The 19,232-nt window shown below is 41.3% G+C and overlaps 1 protein-coding gene across 8 annotated transcripts in view; it reads right to left on the reverse strand.

Annotated features, from left to right (window-relative positions):
- nedd4l (NEDD4 like E3 ubiquitin protein ligase) overlaps positions 1–18,497 on the reverse strand; it is a 62,909-nt gene extending 44,412 nt beyond the window's left edge. For 6 of the 8 annotated variants that reach the window (XM_080756146.1, XM_080756144.1, XM_080756148.1 and 3 more), the window contains exon 1: positions 960–2,211. In XM_080756146.1, coding sequence (XP_080612272.1) covers positions 960–2,099 — 1,140 coding nt within the window. In that variant the 5' untranslated portion in view covers positions 2,100–2,211. Of the gene's footprint in view, positions 1–959; positions 2,212–5,811; positions 5,866–6,747; positions 6,787–10,292; positions 10,369–15,273; positions 15,348–18,117 lie in introns of those variants that run through there. The other 2 variants (XM_080756150.1, XM_080756149.1) reach the window with 1 other exon arrangement.
- Positions 18,498–19,232: the final 735 nt, after the last annotated feature.

A 19,232-nucleotide genomic window follows, 5' to 3' on the forward strand; every position in this document is an offset into this window, starting at 1 on the left:
TCAAATTGTGCTACTGTGACCTACTACAAATACTGTTAACATTGAGTTACTGCGGTTCCTGTGAAATGTCCCTTAAAATATATATTTTATGGCACATAATGCACATAATAATGGCAAGTAATGAATGGTTACAGTGACACATTAAAAAAACAACAACAGTTGTTGTTTGAGTCACACAGAAGCAGCTAATGGACAGCTAGCCTTCATCAAAAAAACTCCAGGCTTTTAGGAAATGTTGATATTGATAGCTTGTTAACCTTCTCCATCATCATTGGCTCTGTAATGACATCTTAATCGCCTGCAGAGCAGCTGCAAGGAGAAAGATCTCTACCATCCTAGAGCCAGAAGGGAGAAAAACATTCTGCCTGCGCTCAAAATCAACTACTGTACCACACACAGCTAAAGATAGAAACAGCTAACTCTCAAAGAACAGTGGACCAGTAAATGTATTGAAATGTATACATTTAAGAGCCATGCTTCAGTGACTTATAATGAAGGCAAAAACGGCAATAAATATTTAAGGTTTTTTTTTTTTTTGTCCGTTCCTTTCCTTGGCTGTGATTAAGCAGATCCTTTGAATCCTGCGGTTGTGGCGTGAAAGGATTGCCTGTGTGTGCACGCGTGTGTGTGCGGTTTAACACAGCTACTCTCTGGGTGTCTCACTTCCCAGAATGTCACCACCCTCTCTTCTTCTTGCCCTTCAAATAGTCACTTTCCTTTGCATACTTACAACCCAACTCATGTTACATGATGTCCCTTATGTGTTACATCCTCCAAAAGTCCCAGGTTCACTTTCTATTCAACCAACATTGTTTAAGATATAATATTTACATTTTATGTTATTTGCTTTGTCCTCAAAACTTACAGTTATCACTGTACATTATCTTTATAATATTAAATCAACCAGTTGAAGACCTTTTCATAAAGTATTTTAGGCAAATGTAGTTTGTGATCATTACCTGTGGATTCATTGGTTTATTCCTGGTCGAGTCATTGCTAAAGCTTATATCCTGATCTCTACTCCCACTTGGAGTAAAACAGATCTTGAAATGAGGTTGTCTTCTGGGTGTCTTTCCTTTGATTTTGAAAGTGCAACCTTTTGATCTTTCTTCTGCGTCCATTCTCTGCGTGTCCGTTTCTGTTTGGTTATATTCTGAAGTTGGGCTATCTGAGTCTGATCTCTGGTTTTGATTGCCCAGAGACAACCTCTGGGGGGAAGAGGTTCTCTCCAGTCGAATCCTGGGGTAACACACCATGCGACCACTCTTGGAGCTGCCAAAGGCCAGATCAGTGTACTCTCCTGGGAAGGAGGCAGCTGGTTGCCTCCGCTGGCTCTGATCCTGACTCTGATTTTGCTGGACCTGGAACACAAGTCTCTGTGCGCCACCGTTGACATCCGAGTTGTGCCGCTGGACGTACCATCCACCTGGAACTCCTGTACCACTGTAAGGGAGGATTCTGAACTGCTGGATGTCAGAACCTTCAGGAGAGTTCCTATGGATACAAATTCCGCCGATGCCAGGCTGGTTGTTGCATACAGCATGGCCATTGGGGCCGATGTTGAATACCCTGCGTTTAGGCATTCCAGGCTCTGCATAATTAGTTTGCGAGTTTTCTGCAGGTTGAGGTTCAGGGCTGCAGTATGGAGGTGGTGGCGATAGTGGAAAGTCGGTATAGACCCCTGGCTCTGTGTAGGCAGGAGCAGGTCCTGGAGGAGTGTAAGAGGGTGGCGGGACATCGTATGCAAATCCATTTAAATTAGCAGTGCCTGGTCTGTTGGAGCGCTGGAGGGAGATCTGCAAAGAGGAGCTCTTGGTGGGCCGTGGTTCAGCCAAAGGGGTGAGCTGGGGTATGAACATAGAGGAGCTGCGTTTGAGTGAATGCTCAGAGCCCAGGGCCAAAGAGCTGGGAGGTCTTGAATAGTGTTGCACGGCTGGCTCCAGAGATGGCCTCCTAAATGTCGGAGGTGGCTGCATGCGGAACGTCATGGCCACATCGCTGTCTCCCTGCTGCTCCGAGGAGTCTCTTTCTAGTACCTGAAGCTCCGGGGCTGTGTTACTGCGGCCTGAACCGAAGTACAGACGCAGACGGTGAGACATTTTCACCCCACGCTCTACAGCGGCTGGATGTCTGGCTCGTTACTTTGGCTCCCGTCTCTGTCTTCAAGTGTCGCCCACTTCTTCTCTTCTTTGGCTGGCTGGCTGATCCCCTTTCTTCTTTTGCTCCACTCTCTCTTCCCCCCCCCCGCCCCCCCGAGTCTTTTCCACAACTTTCCCTCCCACAGTAAACCGTACAGAGGAAAGTACAGCAGACCCACGCCACAAAAACAAAAGAGGCACTGCCAGTGAGCTGACAACTCAACGCTACACACTCAAGAGGAGGAGTGAAACCAAAGAGAGAGAGAGGGGGGGGGGGCCCTATGCCAAACTCTTAGCACTACCAGGCAATAGCGACAGACAGCAGAAATAGACTGGGCCGAGTGAGGACCAGCATTCCAGGCATGACTGTTTAAGAGCGACCGGCGCTCCTGGTTTCCGAGGTGACAGTGGGCTGCTTGTCAGTCACGTGACCACAAATGGTTCCCCTTGCCTCCTGTTACAACCCCACGCTGCCACAGTGCTAAATGCCTCCCACTGGCCCCATGCAGACACTAACCTGCTAAGTCATGTTGCCCACAACATAAACTGTTTTTGACCCTTATGTTGCCTTGTGCCACTGCCAGGACTCCAATTAGGCCCTACCTATTACAGTCCTTACATTTTTGGGAACCTCAGCTCAGATTACGTTTACACAGCAAACAATTAAATACATGAGCTGATCTAATTCTGCCTTATAGCAAAGCCTTTCTACAGAATTCAAGCTGCTAATGAATAAATGTAGGTTTAGGTTACATGGTTGCATGTAATACTCTTGTTTTCCTGAGGCTAGGTTTAAGGGTGAACTCTGCCTGTACACAGAGAGAACAGACAAAGCTCCTCAGATAAAGTGGCCTTTGAGAGGCATAAAGTCGCCATAGTGGTTCCCTTGTTCTGGCCTTCATGGCTTCTAAGACCTTCCAAGCCTCAGTGGTGTCAGCCTATCTGTGCCAAAGTCAAAGTACAATTACACATCTTATGGTGCATGATCGAATGAAAAGGGGAAAAAGGGAGGGCTATGAAGAATGGTCTGAATAGTGGAAAACAGGCCAACATAGATGAGCATTAGGAATCAGAGAAACATAACAGACCAGTCATAGTTCCAGACAAAGTATGAGAGCGCTCTATCTTCTGGTCTGTGGAATGTAAAATAAAAGCACCGTTTACCTATAATGTGCCGTTTTCACTGTTGCTACACTTAAAATATTGCATTAATTGTGTCAGCAAGAACCCACAGTAGCACAGCGTGCTACAGTGACATAATAAGAAAGAACCAATCAGTGGACGGGACACCACAGATGCTAATGATACAATCATCACCATAGCGAGCATGCAGGTAAACTCAAACAAGAGCAGACGTGCAGTTCTGCCCTTCTCTCCAATTGGACATGCTTACAAATAACAATGGCACATGGGGGTCAAAGGTAAAAAACCTTTGTACTTTGTTGTACAAAGTACAAAGGGTTGGGCGTCACCGCTTTGTCCATATAGGAAAACAATGGCACCACCAGTGCACAGCCGTTTTAACACTCATCAAGTGTTGTCTGCTTTATAAGGACAGAACCAGGCCTGAGGGAGTCTGTGCTCTGCTTCTACCGTCTGCAACAGTGGGAAGATGCCAAGAGGTAAACTGAAGCTAAGTACAGGGATAAAAGCCAGCAGGTCTCTAAACAATACTTTACTTTCACCTTATGTGACTCGGAACACTAGCATAAATTATAGTTCAACAAAAAGACGAGTTGATTGCAAATAACTTTTCTCCTCATATGCCGTACGTTCAGGAAAAGTGGAAGAGGAAAAGTCTCAGCTTGAATCTCTCAGCCGTCTCCGTTGTTCCAGCCTCGGTAGCAGCATTATTGAACCAGCGAAAGCCCAACAGAAGGCGCTTCATTCAGCCAAGAACACCAAGTCTGTCGGACGATTCCACTGTCTACTTAGATCAAACGTCAAACTGAACATCTAGTCCCAGAGGTATAAGAACAAACATAATTACACCACAAGGTCTTATCCATTATCCTATAATCATCTCCAGGGAAAGGTTCTACTTCCTCCGTAGAATATTATTATCTTAAGAAGATGCTATGTCAACAAAGTAACTTTCACTTAAACTTTCCTCTGATTAAACACTACAATTAGCCATGGTGAAGAAACCACCTCAACACGGAGATAATATATTAGCCAGGTCTACAGGTAGCCAAGACATTTGACATTATTCAGTGGTCTTATCTTGTTGTCATGGCAACTGGGAGACCGCTGGGAGACAGCCTATATTAAACACAAGGAAAGCAATGCTCTTTGCCGTATATGAGAAGTCCTGTAAACTCGAATTACAGAGCAAATTTGTCAAATCATTTTAAGGCATTGGGTATTGATTTATACAGTGACAAATCGAGAGCTCTAGTTTCCATGATGGTGAAAATGTTTGATAGAACCACAGTGCAACCTTCCACTTCCGACATCTGAGCACTGAAAAAAAATTATCCCATTGCCAGACCAGCCCTAAGGGATCAAATCAGGGAACGTGTCAGAGGGCACACAACAAAACACTTCTAAATAAATGAAATTGGGACGCCATAAATGCGAGGCATACAAGGACATTATTATTATGTTTAAATTCTATGCAGCCTCTGACCTACAAAGCTCTCCAGAACCTGATACAGACATAATCCCATCGGATGAACATTATTCACCTAACCTTAAGATGCTAATGCATAGTACTGTGGTATCCAGTGTGCCATGCACACCAAGTTGCTGCACAGCCTGAATAATGTGACTTACAGTAAGCCTGAAACATACTCCACACAAGTACGCGAATGCAAATGACGACAATGCCCTGGCCCAGCTGCCAGGCACATACTGAACGTTCGGTCTTATGCTGGATGTAAACTCACTTAAGAAGAGTTATATGTGAAACTGCAGGCAGCAATATCATGCAAGATAGAGCACAAGTCCAAGAAGACAGTGTCATTCTGCTGTTGCCTAATATAGAAAATATATAGAAATTGTATTTTGATAGTAGTAGTCATTATTTGTGAAAGACAGACATAACTAATGGCATGAGCAAAATGATGATTAAGTACTACACCTTTTGGTACTTCTAGGCTAATAATACAGCTTTATTATATGATTAATATCCATTCACTGCAATTAAACAGACAATACGTTTTGTTTTATAAGGTAGGCTATATTAGTTTTACAATCGTCTTTCGTTGAAGCATAACAGACAGCCATAAGTTGAAGCTCATGGTGGAATGAGCAGCAGCAGTCAGTGCAGTTCTATGTGTATATAACATTTATTGCATTCTAAGTCAGATCGTTTGCCATATTTTGGCCAGTAGGCGACGGCGTCTGGCTCTACTGTGCATGCAGCATCTACAGGCAGCTACAGAGAGCACATGCCCTTTCCATTCACATCAACAGAGCTGCACTGGAAACTGAGCAGCCGTTTTTACCAACAAGTTTTTAAACACTTTAACCACTTGAACCCAAGAACATCCAGAGAAAATGGCAGCTCTACAAGCTCACAATACACCTATTATCAGAAAAGTAGAATGCTTCATATACCAAACAAGATTTAGGGAATTAACTACAGAGAAAACTGGAGAGAAACATTCGGAATAAAACTGAGGCCATGTATCACAGCATACAGAATAGACAGGAAAAGTGTGAATCTTACCAATCTGTTTTCATCAAACACCTCTAAGAGCAGTCTGTGATTCTGGGGGGACACCTGCAGATAGTAACAGTGTTAGTGATTAAGTGGAGTTTTAAGCGTGCACGCACACACGCGCACACGCCTGAAACTGTAACAATATTTCACATCTGTCAAAAAAAAAGAGTACTATAACTATTCCATATCTACTGTAGATAATTGTCAATCTTGTGCTCTAATAATAATATTAAACACAACACAAGCACGAATAATGCTGATTCTGCTATACATAGCCAACAGGGAGCAGCTGGCCTTGTAAACTATACTACAGCCATAAGGGTTTGATTACAGTTGCAGGAGAGCTGGAACTCATTTATGACACGTTTACATTTAACAACATTAAGAACCTTCACCACAATAACAATAACTGTGTTAGGCTGTTATACGTTATTGGTTTTAATGCGAAATTATTACATTGTGCAAAAATAAAAGGGCCGTTATTCACAGATATTGACGACATTCTTTATTGTAATGAAGGGGGCATGTTGTTGATGATAGCAACCAGTGCAGTGTTGATTTTGACAGCAAATTCGGTTATAGTCACATTTTAGTCACCTGGAATGTTGTAGTGTTAGTCTAGTTTTACTCAACTAAAATTAAAAAGATCTAAAATGCTTGAAGCCGTCGTAATGGCTGTGTAAAATGACATACTGGATCTCTTGTCCACTCCTGACATTTTAGTCTAGTTTTTATTTGACGACGAAAAAATATTTAGTTAGTATACTTAGTCATCATAGGTTAGTTTTCATGTAGTTTCCATTTTTCAACAGTGCAGGCCGGGTGGAGGCCAGTACAATGACTGCATCATCATACATATTCACATTAATGAACAATTAATTTATAATCGACACTTGATACAACATACATTACACAGTTGTGGTTTTAAAACTAAGAACTCACCCGGAAGTAGAACTCTTCATTCCACTTGGGATTTAGGGTCTAAAAAGAAGATAAAATATGAACACCGTTAATTATTGTATTATCTTGTAGTTTTGCATAAGACAACTTCAACTTTGTCACCAGGTTTACAGGTGTAAAAAAGTGGGCAAAATAATTTGCAATACCAGCTCCTATCAATAGCAGTTGACAAGAAAAGGTAAAAGAATAGAATTGAAAGAAAACAAGGAAACAGATCAGAAAAGACAATTTATTTAACACTGAACAGTGTTCATCTGAGCAAGAGGGGACATCCACCGCCTGAGATTTTGCGCGCCGGTGTCACCCCAAAAATAGTCTACAAGTTTAAATCATGTTGCACGTATTGCGAGCTCAGCCAGTGTGTTCAGGCCACGATGAAGAAACAATAAGAAAATCGGTGACGAATGGATTGATATTGTTGATGATGTTCCGAATAAAGATAAAGATGAAGATATAAGATAAACATTTTTGGACAAATTAATCATATGAAATAATGTAAAAGACCTTTAGTGTGACTCAGTGATTGCATCGGCCCAGGTAAATAATCAACCAGAAGCATTTGCACTGTCTTGTTGGAGAAATAACCACAGATATGCACAGCCTTCTCTCCTTCTCACACATGAATTCATTAGTCTTGTCTTAGACATTTTATTAGTCTGAGAACTATGTGACAGTTCTCATTAAAATGCTTCCTATTATTGAAATGGAGCAAACACCAGAATGCCAATGAAGCTTTAATTTCACATGTCTCTGATTAATAAACACACACAGTTTTACAGCAGCAATAAAATAACATCTCCGTTAAAGCTTTCCCCCATTGAACCCAATGTCCTAAAGAAATAAGAATAAGAATACAAAAACGACTTTCGTCTTGATCACGTTACAAAAGAGCAGACCAAAAATGTTTAGTCAACGTTACATTATTTCCTGTATAATATAGTATACAGTAGTATAAGTTATGCCAAGAATGCCTGGATCAGTTTGTCTCCCAATAACAGATGGCATGCTCGACAATAGCATTTTTAACCACTGTACTGTCCAGTGAATATTGCCACCGGGCAAACTCTTATCTTTAACAACAAAGATGCTGGCAGGGGTGGCCCATTTAAAAAGACACATAGATGAAGCTCGTGCATAGAAGAGCCTTCCCTTCTCTCTTCTGCTCCACATGGCAGTGCACTGTCAGCTATTTATATCCTAAAAGACAGGCATAGCCACTGGTAGCATATGTCTGCCTGCACGGAGGCCCGGGCTGCCTGGCTCCAGCAGAGGATTGGCTGGCAAGTAGCTGATGCAAACCACTAGGAGAGGAGAAATGCACTGAGATAATAAAGACGCTATAGTTGCAGAGACAGAATCATGCCCATCTCACTAGCTATAACACGTGTTACATAATGCTGATGGCATTACCGTGTAATTATGTACCGCAGTGCAAATGCCTCGATCCAAATGTCTTTCTGTGGTGTACTGAATATAGATAGATATCCATCTAGTATATATCTCTATCTATTTAAGAATGAAGAACACAGACGCACACAACTAATATCACTACGTAGATACTGTATCAGTCTGGAATCTCTGTGGGGGACCTGCATTTCCAAGTAGAGAATTTAAAAAAAAATGCCTCTGGTGATAAACCTGTCCCATATTTGCATCCTGGGCCCCGATTGGTGCCGCACAATTCGGGGGCAGGGAAATCCAATCACAACGAGCAGGGCCAGACCAAAATATGGTGAGGGCTATTTTTTATTTTTTTGCATTGGCAGATTCATCCGGTTTCCAGGCTAAAGTATCCACAGCACACTAGCATAACAACAATAAGGGATATACATCCCTTATTGTTACACCATGGCCTAAATATGAAATGTTAAGCTGATATAGTTTTGAATTTACTTTGCTTTGTCTAACTCTAATACAAATGGATGTTTGCTCGGAGCCTGGACAGCCTTCACCACAACCCCACCAATCCTCTCTTTGGGCATGGGTTCTACTTTGACAGGAGGTTAATGTGAACACAAAGAAACGGCTCCCCCTGCTGTGAAGAGCCCCCCACACACACACACACACTAGACTAGAGTGAGAAGAGTCTCCCTATAAATAAGCAAAATTATGTATAATTGACTTAGTTAACCACCTAATCTATACTTCCTCGTACAACAAAAAGCTAAAATAGGTCATCTACAAGATCACAATGTGTTGTAACACATAGGCTACTGTATAGCTCATGCTCCAGCTTTCTGCTTTACAAAGACTCACTTCACTTCATCCGTAAAATATTAAATCACCAACACAATAATCAATCAGGAGTGTGTAATTATGGAATTCACTCGTTCCGACACCCACTGCCACTATTGCTGTTGAGCCTGGCTAATCGTGTGGATTCACTGAAGATTCCTCCCCGCATAATCTTCAGTGAATCCACGCTATGAGGCTGGCCAAGCCAGGCTACATCAGCCTTTATCAGGTACATTATTTTAACGTGGCTTTGTAGTGGAATCCTCCTTTAAATGTACCGGTATCTAGCAATTACACTGGTTGGTTATTACTTCTTTTATTACACAAATACATATCTTTGTAATGGGCAATCAACCGAAGTGAGAAAAAAAAATAAAAGATTTTGCTCTGGAAAACCTGCTATAACACAGTAGCGTAACGCAGTAGCATCATGGTAAATGGTAAATGGTGCATTTATATAGCGCCTTTATCCAAGGCGATTTACATAGATTGTGCATTACATTCACCCATTCACAGACACACATTCATTCATACACCGATGGCGGCAGAAACCCTGCAAGGCACCAACCAGCACATCAGGAGCAATTTGGGGTTCAGTGTCTTGCTCAAGGACACTTCGACACTAACTCTGGGGGAGCCCGGGTTCAAACTGGCAACCTTGCGGTCACCATCCAGCTACTCTACCCCTGAGCCACCGCCACCCCAGCATATGGGTATATGGGAGAGCAGATTTTAAAAGCTGGAAGAAGAAAGTGCTGTGGGATTTCAACCAATCTGGAGGAGTGAGCTCGGGGAGGATGGAGCTTACAGACGGGCCAGGTACTGACGACATGCTCTAGAAAGGACTAGCAGAAAGCAGCATGGATGTTGCAACATGCCATGTGCACAAACGCTCTATCGTGTCATACGACAAAGTATATAGGGCTTAAGTTTAAAGACCAGTGCCAGAAATGAGTGAAGATTCTGAAGGAGATTATAAAAGGTAGGAAGAAAGAAAAATAGATGGGCAGTACTCTATGGCACAGTGAAAGTCAAAGCACCAGAACACACCAAACGTTAAGTAGGCTACTCCCCCAGTTTACTATAGCCATATTCTTTTACGGTAGTCCTTATATTTGCACCACAATATCCATAATAAAACAACGTGTACGTTTATTTTTGCTATTTCATGGAAATTCAATGGTCTCTTTTGAGAGGAAAACAAACTTGATACATAGACACAGGAATGTTCTGGAATTATCATACACATATCTATATGAGGAACAACAGATATTGTTTATCTTGGGTCTTACCTTTTTAATGGTTTTCGTTTGGACTAAGGCAAGGTTTTCATCCGCAGCATAGAGGGAGAGTCTGACATAGGGATCACTGCAGACAAAACAGAGCAACAAATGTTTAAACTTTACATCCAGTCGGACACATTTATTTACACATACAATACAAAAAATAATAAATCTGTACCAAACACTATCGTCGATGCTTTACAGTTACACTCACTTCATAAAATAAGAATAGTCCATCAAACAGGAAAACATACTTTTTGTGATCAAATCTTATGGTGGCAAAGACATCATGAGAGTGTTGTAAGGAGACAGGATCCCATCTAATTAGTTGTACCAGATAGCCTACTCAGCAACAGACCCTTATATCAATACAACCACAAGTGCCAGAGCCTGTATTACTAGGCTAGGCTTTTACCACCATGACAAAAATCCTACTGGTTCCAAAACCTGAAATCTGAGCTACAGTAGCAATGAATATCCCTGTAGAAAAAAACTGCTTGCATTAGATTATTGTTAGGGATGGATACAATGTCATATTGACAAAATAATGTGCTAAGAATAGTAGCTGCAAAACATTTTGAGTTGAGCAGAACATACAGTAAGCAGGCTGTCTGTGACTGGGCTATTTAAAAATAACACAGTAGTTTATTTGAAGGTGCTGACAGGGCAGAAATCCTCAAATCCCTAGTGAGTGTTTGATAGCGGCTGAGCTGTTCTATTCATTAGGCTGACCAATTCCTCTGCTGCTTTCAGTCCCCAAAGGCAGCTCTACTGTAGGTTCATTGTCAGGTTGGCGTTCCCATGTCCTGAGATAAGAAACTCCTCCACATATTTCACACACTTGCATTTTATCTGCTCTCACTTTTGTGTGGGGAAGGTAGGAAACCCACTCACTCCATTGTATATTTTTTGCAATCCAATAGGACACCTACATGAAGCTGAGGACATACACATTTTGTTTGACTTAACACAATTGCAATATAGGCTTTGTTTCTGTTGAACAGTACTTGAATATAAGCTGTCCTACTTGCCAGCTAACATTTACTGTCTCTTAATTTATCTGCTACTTCAGAGCAGAGAGCCCTTTTCTGCATCTCATCACTTCAGCTTCTTTAGTAGCACACTCACTCAATAGTCAATTCAAGGATACATGCAAGACACAGAACGAGGAATTCAAGTGAAATTCCCTCAGAGACAGAGCTAAATAACATTGCTGCAAGCTTTATTGCAAATCAACCACTCCACCAGAATCCATGTTGCCCCGGATTGTGTGTTTATGTCTGGCTGAGATTAATTGTGACTAAACCAAAACAATGCCCTACTCTGTATCTCTGCTACACTGAAACCTTCACACAATGTCCTGCTGATGAAGTAGGGCAACGGCAATATACGTGTGACTAGATATCATCTGCGATTTGGATATTCTAATATTGTGATATTGCTCAACTTTATCCTTGTCCATTTAAAGGCTGCATTGCAGGAAAGTGATCAGATTTAAAAGGGAAATATTAGAACACTTAGTTATTCATTATTATAGGCATTACTGGTTATTATTACTGATGATAGAATGCGCTTTAGACCCTATGCGACCTTGCACCATAGATCATTTAAATCAGTGGTTTTCAACTAGTGGTCCTTGAGGGGGTACCAGGTGGTCCCCAGCTAAATGGAGAGTTGGTAACCAAATAAATAGACCCTTATAGATGGGAGTGTAAAATGAAACCAAATGGACCCGTTTCATCATGTTACGCTCTCAATAGTACAATTATTGTTAAACATCTGCATTACTTAAGGCTACACAATTACAGAATGTAGAAGAATTGTTATTTTGATCAATGTATGCCTGCATGGTACCATAAATGTGGACAAAATCTTATCCAACGACAACATAATATTCGAAGTTTTGTGTCTGAGATGGCTAAATCTGATCTAAATGGTGGTCCGTGGCTCAAATGCAGAATAAATAATGGGCCTTGATATGAATAGGGTTTAAAACCACTGGCTTAAATAGGTCCCACAGAATGATAAGAATAAAGGCAAGGGTTAAAAACTGAAGAATAACGTAGTGGTCGAGTATCCAATGAGGAGGAGACGGCTAGCACAGTTACAGTATCTAGTGTGCACAACATGAGACCTCAATCTGTGTTTCTCCATGACATCAAAGTTTTCTCCTCTTACAGGATGTTCCTGCATGGCTGCGTAACATGGGAGCAGCACTCATAGTGCTCAAAATGTCCCATTCTCCCAACTCTCTAAGCACTTTCACAGCTCAGACATACATACTGAAAGAAGTGTTATGAGGACTACAGGTTGTTGCAGTTGTACTAGAGTAGGTTTAACTGGGGGGGATTTAACCACTTTCAAACCCCAGCCTCCATATTCTGGGGAGAACATAAGCCAAAAAGCTGACCAAGAGCTTGTAGATCGGCTATTTTTGCAAGGAGATTTGGTGTACTGTACGTACGGTAGATAGAAAAAAGTGTTCCAGGTATACTGTTGGCCCAGTTATGTCTAGAGGGTGGTTAATTATTCTTGTAGATAGTGTAGAATGACAGGAGGCCTGGGGAGGGAGGGGTAAAAAAAAGTTTGTATGCTATTTTTGACTCATATGTGACTTGAAAATATTATAAAGAAACTTTGATCAAAAAAGAATGACAGGAGGCCGACCGTGGAGGGGAATGACAAGCAACACACGGAACACCGGGCTCCCTCTGGTATCAAACTGACATAAGGCCTACTGTATGGTTAACACACTAGCTATTCACCCACTGGTGTGCTCCAGGGATATACTGTAAAAAATAAAAAATAAACTCTACCCATGAAAGTTTTATCCCCTCAATGTGCATGGCCAGCTGTGTGTGTGTGTGTGTGTGTGTGTGTGTGTGTGTGTGTGTGTGTGTGTGCATTAAAACTATTCTTATCACACATGTAATCTTCTAACAGAGTGAGGTTGTGAGGCTATACTGTTTAAAGGGATAGTTCAAGGGTTCTGAAGCATTTCTGAGCAGGCCATTACGGGACGAAATGGTAAGTCTGAACGTTTTATAGAAGATACATAAATCTTATGAACATGACTGTTCATAAAATGTGTTTAACTCGACCTTATGAGATTACTTTAAATGCTTTTGAAGTCAATGAGTTACAACAGTCAATAATTTCCCCTTACATTACTACTGTTAACTTGAAAATGTGACCTGCGTATACGCTAATGACTCACTATATTGAATGACTTCAATTATCATCTAGATCAGGTTTGCTGCAGAATTTAGCTTTTCAAACAGAATAATTTCAACAGAATGATAACTAAATCACTCAGTGGTGTTCTATCTAGTGTTTTTCTACCCTTGTGAGTCCAGACAAGGTAAGTAATTAATTCACAGGGCGTGAGTTATGTTGCCTGACCCAACTGACTGTGAAAAAAGGAACAAAATGTAGACTTGAAGTACAACTCTACAAGGAGATATTATGCAACAGCACACAAACTTGTGAAAACACTGAGTTATACTTCAGCACAGAATAGTCATTAGCCTATGACAAGAGAAGGACAACTAAATAGAATGGATTTTTTTAATAGCATAATTCACCCTCTAGAGTTGAAGTTTAGTGCTGATGCCAGACTTTGGAGGCTAAAGGAGTGAAATCACAAAATAAAGCAGTCAGTCAGTATCCAGAACTGTAAAAGGAATTATCCTGGGTCAGAGGTATAGGCCAATTCAGTAAATTAAGATTTGCTGCTTGCACCTTGCATTATGTTATGATGCCTATAATAATGTCAGGTCTGTGACAGCACCCAACCCTATTCAATGGCACATTTTTGAGCAGTGCCTCCGCTCCATTAACGCAGCTGTGTGTCCCTGTACGTGTCCAAGTACGGAAAGCTGCAACGCGGTAACTCTGTCATTTCTCGACCGTTTCGGACTTGTCCATTTGGTTTCATTTTACACTCTCAGGAGTTAAATTATCGTTAAACTATTCTGCAATACCTAAATTGCAATAAGTCTAAAGAAAAATGAGAATGTAGATTTAACGCCTGTTATCTCATATGGTATCACCATCAATACAGCATATGGAATTGTGGACAAAGTCCTATCCAATAACAAAATATTCATAGTCTTTGGCCTGAGAGGCTAAGTCTCAACAAATGGTGGTCCGTGGCTCAGATGCGAAATAAATAATACTGTAGGCCTTGATACTGTACAGTATGTAACACTAGCCAGTTCAGCAGTGTTGGTGACTGAAGCTCCTGCCACCCGAGCTCCAATGGCAATAATGAATCCTCACTCAGGTCTTTTCCTCTTGCCATCTGATCCAAAATCGAGGTCCACTGGGCCTGCTCAGCACTTTTATACATGCCAGAGCTCATTATAGGATGTTAATTGTTTAATTGTATCATACAGTCCACTAGGGATGCACCGAAGGTTTGGCCACCAAAAGGCAGAAAATAGGAACAACACATTTCCGGTCAATCCAGTGTTCAGCCGAATAAGTGAAAAACAACACAAAAACAACAAACAAAATAAAAAGCATGTATCAGTACATCTGTTACCAGGAGGAGCACACTGCACATATCTCTCTCTCTCTGTTGTTTTATTGCTATGTAAGAAGAACAAAATATGGTCACATGTTTAGATATTGATGCTGGGGTTGTGAAGTTGATCAGAACATATTTACTGTTTCAATAAATATTGCTGGCTGAAGAAAGTGTTCGATAGAGAACATGTGCACATGTGAACTGAGCTGTGTCTAAACCTGGTGTTCGGAAAGAACGCCTGCATGGCACTTATATAATGACAATGTGGGTGTCAGTGGAAGTATGAAGAAGCTAGAAAGGAATTAAGTCCAACTTATACTTTGTTGCGTACAGATATTGCACCCCGAAAATGGCCAATCTACAAGCTCACAACGCGTCACAGAACAAAACATTGTGAGCTTGTACATCGCCATGACCTCACATCAACCAATTAGAAATTGGTCGATCCTCATTGCTCACCTCGCTCCGATGATGTCTTTCTTCGCCAGGTCGATTCCTGCAATGACTTTAACCCGTAGCACCCTTGTATCATGCTGGAAAAGAAAGCAAAAGATCGGAGACATTTAATGAAATTCATCAAGACATTATTTCCTAATTCCCAAAGCTCACTACTACTTCCAACATGTCAGACTTTGAGCACTGGCTGGTGTTTTACATCTTTGAGCACAGACTGGTGGTGTGTCGGATAAGCGTGTGCAGTTGTGCACCCCCAAAAGTGTCCATTCATTGTCAATGGCATTTAATGTTTGTGAAGGACAACGTTTGTGTTTGCAAATACAATAAAAGCTGGACATAGGAGGGGCACTCTTATCATCATACATCATCTCATTCTAAATCTAGCCAATCACAATTTGCGCCCTCTCTTTTCAGTCTTCACTTGTCTGCTCTCACTTTTTATCCTCAATACTACTTTGCTCAGCCAATCAAATCATCGCTATGGGGTGATCTGCTAATCAAATCTTTGCTATTATTCACACAAACACACAAAGCCGGGCATAGGAGGGGCTAGCGGCCCTCAAAAAAGAACATTCAGTATAGGAAATGTATTAGCCATTTAGGGTTGACCTAGACTCCTAGAGAATTATTTGACCTGCCTCACACACTGCACTCAGGTTGCTGCCTCACACAGCTTTCTACTACGCAGCAAATTACAGTGCAGGCCAAAACAAAATCAATGGCACTACACTACACCAGAAGATAGACTAGGTAATGTTTAGGCAAAGTAATAGCTGACAACATATTCGGTCACAGACTTAATTATTGTGAGTGCTGCTAGGGAAAGGGCGAGGGAGGGGAACAGACAGTCAGCTGTTATTTAAGGTGGTAGTAGCCTTGTTCAGAGGGATGTAACAATACTGATCGTTTACAACACATTCACAATAAGATTATGATATTATGGAATGTGGGCCTATAATTGTAAGAGTGTAACTGTAACTGTAAGAGTGTAAACTCTTGAGTTAAATTAACACTAAGGATTTTAATGTGAACCCTAGGCCTAGGGCACCCCTTCCCTGGCAACGCCACTTCTGTTGTTATAGTATGTGTGGAATGTCGCTATGGTCTTTAGCTCTAACTTTCATAATGACAGACAGGGGTCAGGGAAAATGTGGTATAGTCAAATGAAGCAAGGTAACGTAGCCTGCTCCCATCTCCCAGAGTCCCAGCAATAGTGACATGAATACTGGCTTGGACATTTCACCTGAATTATTCATTAGGCTACTTACAGTAACAGTACATGATTTTACATAATTATGATTTCAATAATTTGGCATTTAGCAAAAGCGATAAGGATCACTCACAGTGATTTAAATAGATTTAGATCCTCTACACTACAGTAATGTTAAAAAAAATCTGTGCTTAACGTATAGCAGCAGTAAGACAAAGGCTACAAGCCTATATTTTGCAGTTCAACTGAAGACGCTATATTAAAAGACCTGGTCATTTATGGCATAATGAGTGTGTTAATCCAGTAGTCTAGTTACTCTAGTTACTATGGAGACTCCTTTGTCCATTGATGTAAGCATGCAGGTAGTGCTACCCCCCCCCCCCCCAAATCCCAGTAAGAACAGGAAGAATATATGAGGATATTTCATCCATCCATGACCATGGACTCAGCAGACCTAGAACAACAACAGTGTTTATGGCTTAATTTTTTAATAATGTTTTATATTTGTGCTATTCTTGTATCTTATGGTGGTGTGTGAAACGAAATGAATTAAATGACAATTCTGTTCTCCAAAACAGTTCATCACTTAGGGGTGAAGGGGCTTTTGTTTAGCAGTAGATATAAGCTGTGTTAGCCTCAAATAATTTGAATTCGTTTTGTGGTTATGAAATTATTTTCAGTTTTGAACATGAAATATTGTTTAAAAATGTATAATAAATGAATAGTGTAAATAATAATAATAATAATAATAATAATAATAATAAAACAACATTAAAAGTAGCTGAAAATATAGGCCTAACGGTATGTAAAATGTGTGTCATTGAAAGATATGGGCCTACAAACCTTTAGATCAGAATGCTTCTATGGAAAACGTTTCCAAACGTTACTTTAGAAAGATCATTACTGGAATACTGTAACGCCGCCTAAAACCGTTAAGAATAATTATACGACTGTATCTAAAACCCCCGTTACAGATTCAGAAGGACTCTTTTTTTGTTTTACTGTAAATGGAATGTAAAGTTCAACATAAGGACTGGAATGTAAGGTTAAAAAAACGGATTGTATTTTTGGAATGGAATGTTAAACCCCCTTGCTTGGCTGGGCTGGAATATAACGTTAGGGTTAGGATCATCATAATAGCTTTATTTATTGATTTGTTAAAAAACCTTGGCATCAGAAGGATATTAGTAGAATGTAACCTTTAAAAACCTTGACATCAGAAGGATTCTAACAGTCCACATTCACTATCAAGGACCTGATGTCAGCCAAAGAAAGGCTTTGGATACACGGAACAAGCAGCTCCTGACAGCTGACGTCCTGAGGAGTATTTCTAGCGGAGCTTGGGACAGGAGGCTCGCTCCTTTACACCTTTCAACTGACAAAAATGACATGGTTTCCAAGTGAAAAGACGAGGCGTCGACACTGAAAACACATCATTTATTATCGAGCGAAAGGCTCGAGCGACGATATTTTAAGCCTTTGGACGTGAACGCTAGCTAGCTGCGGCTGTCCAGCAACAACAACATACGGCACTACACCCCCTGGTATGTTTTACAGTCCAACGCGTCAATTATCTCCTGCGTTATCGTGCAAGGCACACATGTGGTGGCATTTTTTTTAATTCACTTATACATTACCTCGTCTTCTGACAGTCCATATATGGGCTCGAGATTCGTAGCCATTCCATATAGGCTGGAGGTCCACAGGTCCAAACAAGAAACAGTGCTAGTAGCCCAGCCAAGCTAGCCGTGAACAATAGTCTCCTTCTCCCCCTGTCTACTCTGCCGTGGTGGAGTGCAGGATTCACAGACAGACACACACACACACACACACACACACACAGTCCTTTGTGCCGTGGTGTGTTTATTAGTAAGCCTGATCCGCCTGATCAATAACTCGTGAAACAACTGTCAGAAATGTTTCCAAGCAGAAGGCAGTACGGCTATATATTGTTAACTCCCTCCTAACCTAATAATCCGTAGTAGTCTTGACGTTGTGTGTGACAGAAAGCTCTGTGACTTCCTCTCGCCACAGCGGTTGATGATGATGCCGGAGACGCGTTATTATGGATCGCACCTCAGTTGGGGCAAACCCCGCCCCCCGCTGGGGCCTGGCACGGTTTGCCTAGAACTGGAGTGGGATCCATAATAACGCACCAGCGACTCTTGAATCAATGTTTGAAGATCCGGTGTAGAGAGCGGATACGGAAAAGGTTCCGTGCGCGTGTGTGTATGTGTGTGTGTGTGTGTGTGTGTGTGTGTGTGTGTGTGTGTGTGTCTGTGTGTGTGTGTGTGTGTGTGTGCGTGTGTGTGTGCGCGCGCGCGCGCGTGTGTGTGTGCGTGTGTGTGTGTGTGTGTGTGTGTGTGTGTGTGCTGAGCACTGTCAAAGGTGGATGGATAAGGTCAGCGACTTTTCTTGAACCAACTCACTTAATTCCTCAAACTAAAATAAAGAAAGGAGGAGATTTTTAATAATAATAATAATAAAATAAAATAATAAAATAATAGTAGGTGGAATTTGCACCCCTCCCGCAGCCCGCTCCCGCACACACGTTAGGGAGTTTGGCTTGTCCTGCCTCGCCCTCTGGCGGTCGTATACAGGACATCAGCACTCAGTTGTACAAATAGGCCTATAGCTTCTATTTTGTGTATGAAGTCACTTAATTCATAGCACACTTATTGAAGTGTAATAGTTTAGTTTAGTTTATTTGATCCTTCAGTTTCAAATACAATATTTAAAGACAATGAATGGA

The sequence above is a fragment of the Protomyctophum bolini genome, assembly GCF_963924005.1.
Source record: "Protomyctophum bolini genome assembly, chromosome: 22".
Classification (NCBI taxonomy): domain Eukaryota; kingdom Metazoa; phylum Chordata; class Actinopteri; order Myctophiformes; family Myctophidae; genus Protomyctophum; species Protomyctophum bolini.